Source organism: Gavialis gangeticus, unplaced genomic scaffold (genome assembly GCF_001723915.1).
Source record: "Gavialis gangeticus isolate Ggan-Ray unplaced genomic scaffold, GavGan_comp1, whole genome shotgun sequence".
NCBI classification, from domain to species: domain Eukaryota; kingdom Metazoa; phylum Chordata; order Crocodylia; family Gavialidae; genus Gavialis; species Gavialis gangeticus.
In genome coordinates, this window is record NW_017729006.1 from 25,918,465 (window position 1) to 25,924,670 (window position 6,206).

Genomic DNA, 6,206 nt, shown 5'->3' on the forward strand with positions numbered 1-6,206 from the left:
CCTTGGGGGGAGGGGGGGGGGGGGGGGGGGGGGAGTCCAGGCAAGGATGTGCGGAGCAGGGGTACAGGGCTAGAGGTTGGGCTCTGTACCCACTGCTCTCCCCCCCACATCATTTTTGATGGGCAGTTTGCTAGTATATTTTAAAATTGTGCCAGACAGGACAAAATAGAGTAGTCTAGTCTAGTCCAATGGATTCTGAACTGTAATCCTCAGAACCAAAGTAGCCTGCAGTTCCCACCTTTTAAAATAAGTGGATGAAGGCCCACAGGAAACTAAAGGTCGACAGTCATGAATTGGTTCAAAAGTTAGGGAAACCACTGGTCTGGTTCACCTGGAAAAATGTTCTATGTGCTAAAGGCACTGCATGAATCAGGTTACTTGGACAGAACCAACTCCAGAAAGAGTGCTTATAATGACAAAAATGTTACTTCCCTTCTCCAAACTTCAGTATCATCTGCCTATAACAAGAGACAGGTTGCCAAAAATCCTGATTTAATCACTTGATACACCCCTCTGATATTTAGATTTGAATTCTTTACTCCAGATTTCCAGCATTAATATGATCTATGAATTGTTGTGCTGTTCATTAATTTTAAATAAACAAGTAGTGCTGCATATAAAACCAGCACGCTATGGTTTTGTTCTGAAGTAATTTCTTATGATTTTAACACTTACCTGAAATAAGAGCTACAGGTTGCAAGAACCATCTTATGACAGGGGAATTCGGTGCCCTCTACAATCAACACTATGTCAGTGAGCAACCGCTGATCATAGAATAACTTGAACTGCTCCAGTAAGGCCACAGCATATTCGGTATTTATCTGCCTTTCGTCCTGGGTAGACATGACTGTATTCCATTAATACTTCCAAACCAGATTAGAGAAGACAATATATTTCTGCAGAAAGAGGTCAAATGAATGTTTCTGGAGTAAGAAGAAACAGAAGGAGATGTCTGCAGCCTTTAAAATTATAATACTAGGCAGTATTATCTTGGATTCCTGAATCAAGAATGTTTCAGGCTTCAACCTATTACTAGGTCATCACGTTCTACTTTCGTGTCAGCCTGTTCTTAGACTTTCAAGAGTATCTGCAGGCCTCCTGTTGGGAGTTGTAATGATGCAGCACATGAATGCTTAAGAGCAAGGTCTGAGGTAGATTTTGTGGAAACATCTCGTAATCAGTGACTGCACTTGAGTGACTGAAAGCAAGAAAAAATTATTGCACATATTAGTACCTTCAAACAAACAACCCATAGTTTCTTCTATCAGTTATCCTGTCCAACTGGCTCCCTTAGAGGAATTCTACAACCTTAAGCAAGGTTACAAAAAGGTTTCTAGAAGGACATCAAAACGCGTGCAAAAATAACTAAAAGGAAAGCAACAGAGTTTGTACAACCTAAATGCATGAAATAACAAAAAGATAGTCAGGTCACTACAACACTAAGATTGAAACTTAATTTAAATCTCACAATATAAAGAGACAAAGTGAAGGTTCACCTAGCAATATTGTGCATTTAGCACATTGTTTCTCTTTCCAGAGTATTTTAAATGTTTCTAAATAAAGGTAGATGTTCCTTTATTTCCTTCAACCAATACTAAAAATAGCCATCCTATTTTTTTTCACTCCAGTATTAAAACTAACAAAGGTCTTTTGCCTGCACGATATGCTTTTGTCCAAATTAAATTTAACAACAGTACCTGTTTCTATAGTTAAGCAAGCAAAGTTCATTCTCATTTCCCACATTCCTGCTCAACCTTCAGGAAGCCATATAAATCCACCTGTTCTGTGTGTAACATGTAATCCTTTCAGAAAAATTCTACTAGTCAGTCACATGTGAAGTTTTCAGACAGGATTTTGTCAAGGATGGAAAGAATCAATTTCTTACTCCAGTGCTTGTTTGGATCAAATCTGTCAAAAATGGCTTCCATAATTTTATAGCTGATTTAAGAAGTACCCCTATTAGTAGTTTTAATGTGGCCAACACTACTTACAATACTACAAACAGAAGGGAGGGGGGAACCCTTTTCATACAACATATGCCTATGAAGTTGAAGCAGCCCAATTAAAATTTTGCCCTGAAGTGGACACTCAGTCCACATGCAGATATGACAAGGAACCATAAGGAGATGTGGGAGAAACCTCCATAAAGTAAAGCCACATAACAGACAAATGGTCTAAAATGGAAAGGAGGGAGACATAAATAGACAATCGAAGAAGCAACAAAGTCAATCCCTACACAATTTACAGTTTCAGACATTCTCTGCACAGCTTGCAAAACCCATGGAATCTTAACACAATTGAATATACAGGAAAGTTTCCATGAAAAGCTTCAAGTAAAGACTGGAAGAATCCCTGGAAGAAGCCAAATGCTACCCTTGAAATTCGAGTGTTAAAGAGTTGGAAAACCCCAAGTTAAGACTCCATTAAAAAATAAATTGATGAAGATTATCTAATCACTCTCAGTACAATAACAGTTTCCAACCTCCCACCTGATTTTTTCTTTTTTAAATAGATAAGCAAAGAAGAAAATATTGAATGCCAAAACCCTGATGTTACAAGGGTACATAACATGAAGAGCAACATTTAAATACACTGAGTTAAGCATGTACATGTGTTCAAAGCATTAAGAGCTAAAATTGCACTTGTATTAAAAAAACTTTCACGTCAAAAAGTTCTTCGGTGTTAACCGAAAAAAACTGATTAGATTTTCAATACATTAATTTACACACACACACACACACACATTTTTCCCTCAATCTGAGCCTAATTTTAATCAAAACCAGCAGCAAGTAGGTTAGGAGCACAAGTTACATATTAATTTAAAACTACAAACCCTAATGGAAAACAGCCTGGCCGAAGCATTTCAGCTTCCCTAACTACTAGAAAACTGACTGAAGTTGCGGCTTACTGTAAACATAGCATGAACTAATTGCTTATCAATTTGTTTCTGAATTTGGGTTATAACATTATGTGAATGAGTTTCTGGATGCATCTTCAACATGCATGCCCATTTAAGCGTAAAATATAATGTCCCTGGCATGTAGGTTGTAGCTGTGTGTTGGTCTAAGGACACAAGCAGACAAGGTTCTTTGGGTAAATGCAATATCTCTTATTAGACCAACTCAAACAGTTGGAAAATAGTTGGAAAATTTTTATAATAAAAAAAATGGCAACTACAAATTGGTGATGTGAACATAAACTCCAACTGAAAAAAAATATATTTTTTTTTCAGTTGGAGTTTATGTTCACATCACCAGTCTGTAGTTGCCTTTTTTTTTTTTTATATAAAAATTTTCCAACTCATAGATTCATAGATTAAGGGTCGGAAGGGACCTAGTAGATCTTCTAGCCCGACCCCCCGCCAGGGCGGGAGAACAACAAAAAAACCCCAAAAAGAGAAACGGGACTCAAATGAGTCCAGCCAGGTAGGCATCCAGCCTCTTCTTAAAGACCCCCAGGGTAGGGGCCAGCACCACTTCCCTTGGAAGTTGGTTCCAGCTCCTAGCCACCCTAACTGTGAAACTATTTGTCTTGGTCTAATAAGAGATACTGGATTTACCCACAGAACCTTGTCTGCTTGCATCCTTAGACTAACACATGGCTACTATATATCCACCATGATCAAATCTTGCACTTAAATAGATAAAAGACTAGCTGGGCCGGTTAAAGATTTGAAAGATTTAAAAACAAAAAACTGATAAAATTTGTAAAAGACTTAAAGGTTAAAATAGAGAAGTCATGGAATCATCACTATTCAAATATTTTAAAGTACTAGTCAATTGCTCATCCAGAATGATGTGGGGGAGGAGGGAAGGCAGCTGGGATGGAGTGCCACCACCTACCGCCCCATGCTGCCCATCACTATTCAAATATTTTATAAAGTATTGGAAAAGGAGTAATTAAACTGTGGGAAACAGAAGAGGAAAGATATACATCTTTCTGTAGATTGGTATGAGCTTCTTCCTAAAAAAATCTAAATGAAGTCTGAAAGGAAAAGCAAGCAGGCTAAAAAAAGCAGATGCAGCAATGTGTATTTGCTAAGTGGACTGTCAGAATGTTGCAGTCTTTCATTCAATTACTCTAAGATTACCAATTATTGTATAAGTAACTTCTAGAGGTCACATAGATTTGCTACTTTTGTTAGAACAACATCTATAAAGGCCCTTCCTGCAGGTTCTGTTGCCCCTGCAATTTCATTTGTTTCAAGCAGATATGGCATTTTGAAGGCTGCATGCTTTTTAACTGCCATTAGTGCCATCATCTTTCTCCAATTACAGTCACACCCAAATACTGTCAAGGCCACTTAGTATAACAGACTTTGGTCAGCCCATGCATGTGACATTAACAGAAGCTGAGTACCACATGATGGCATATGATGAAAGTGTGTTTTACAAGATAGCAGCAAACTGTAAGAGACCATTTTAGTTCTGAATGTGTATTCTGCCCTAGGTGTTCACAAAACACACTTACACATGTTCTGACTGATTCCTGAAGGGCAGCACTACACCTATAAAATTGGAGGAGACAATATGTATTCTCTCTCCTGAAAAACATGTAAGCATATGTGAAACTATGGCACAAAATCTAACAAGGAAAAATTAAAAGTTATACAAATTAACCGATGGGAGGAGAAAGTATACCACCATACAAAAAAAACAAACAAAAACCAGAACTGGGAGGGCTTATGCCTCAAGTTCTCCTCCCTCACCACCCTTTTCACAGGTAACACCATACATCAATGTCTGACAAGCCTCACAATTATTAAAAGAATATTTGTTTGCCATCATATCTTTGCATATATTTTTCCATGCAAGGCAAATCACTTTGCTAATCATCAGGTATATAAACTGGTTTAATCTTTGAACATCACTTGATACTTGTAAAATTAGCAGTTTATTTGCCCAGCAGACAGCTTACATTGCTGATCTTAACTCAAGAGCATCAAACATATGGCCAGTAAGCCAGATCCAGCCCATGAAGCTGCTCCATCCAGTCCACAAGTGTGCCAGTAGTTGGGGGCATGTCCAGGAATGGATGATACCTGCCACAGTTTTCATGGCTCCTAGGCCCCGCTGGACAAATAAGTGGCAGGAGGGCAAACAGGGGCTGGCCCCATGGATCATACCCAGGAGGAACCCCACAGTCTGGATCCAGCTGTTTGACACCCGTACAGTAAGTGGCCTATGACAATAGGCTAGAGCAACAATAAGCAACTTCTCACCATTATTATGTATGAAAGTCAGCCACTCATTACGAAAACTGTGATATCATTCCTCTTCCTATCACACTCTACCCATTATCCGGATATGAATCTCTAACAGATTAAGATCACTTTCAACCAATTACTGAAAGTACCAGTGAATACTAATTTGAGAATGACCAAGACTATTCACACAAACCTATTTTTCTTTTCCCGATTCATAAGTAGGGGTCTACTTAAATCATAGAGAAACTAAACAATTTATGGGATGATCACAGTATAAACAGAAAATTCAGAGGACGTGTCATGGATGTGTTCATACACAACATACAATAAAGTAAATTATATGTAGAGCTGTACATAATAACTTATGCTTACTTTAATAAAAACATTCCATTAAGGTAAGCACCCACGCTCCAGCAGGGGGAGGAAGGACAAGGGGGCTGCCACCGTGTGCATCCCGGGAGTCAAACACAACAGCCCTTGACAAGGCAACTGCTGCCCTTCGTGCCACCCTGCCAATGAGTCCCTTCCCCTTTAGGGCAGGCAGGCTGTGAGGCCAGGCTGCAGTGACAGCGAGGACCACTGGCTCCCACTGAAGAACCAACATTTTATTATTTTTATTCAGTTTTTATTTTTAAGTTGATTTCACAGGCAATCCCATTTTTATGTTTTCTGAAAAACCTGCTGAATTGCAAATAGAGTAGACTAGACCCTTATTCATAATAATTACTCAGAAAGAGAAAAACTGTCAGTGTTTTTGTTTAGGAGTGGAAGGTGATAAAGTAGGAGTTGCTATACTGGGGGTGAGCAATTATTTTGGCTGGAGGACCACATAAGGAGTTTTGGTGAGCTGTCCCCCGCCCCGCCCCCAGCTATAGGTTACCAAAACTCCCTAAATGGAGGGCCGCACTCCCACCCCAATCTGGGACTGCAGCAGGCCCCAATCCCCGCTGTGCCTGGAGCTGCAGGAAACCCCAACCCCACCTGCTCAGAGCTGCAGGAA

The 6,206-nt window shown here is 39.4% G+C and overlaps 1 protein-coding gene across 3 annotated transcripts in view; it reads right to left on the bottom strand.

The window, feature by feature from the left end:
* The window catches only part of KBTBD2 (kelch repeat and BTB domain containing 2), an 18,165-nt gene that overhangs the window by 4,733 nt on the left and 7,226 nt on the right, over nt 1–6,206 (bottom strand). For all 3 annotated transcript variants that reach the window (XM_019509016.1, XM_019509017.1, XM_019509018.1), the window contains exon 2: nt 676–1,198. In XM_019509016.1, the coding sequence (XP_019364561.1) occupies nt 676–845 (170 nt within the window). In that variant the 5' untranslated portion in view covers nt 846–1,198. The remainder of the gene's footprint in view (nt 1–675; nt 1,199–6,206) is intronic.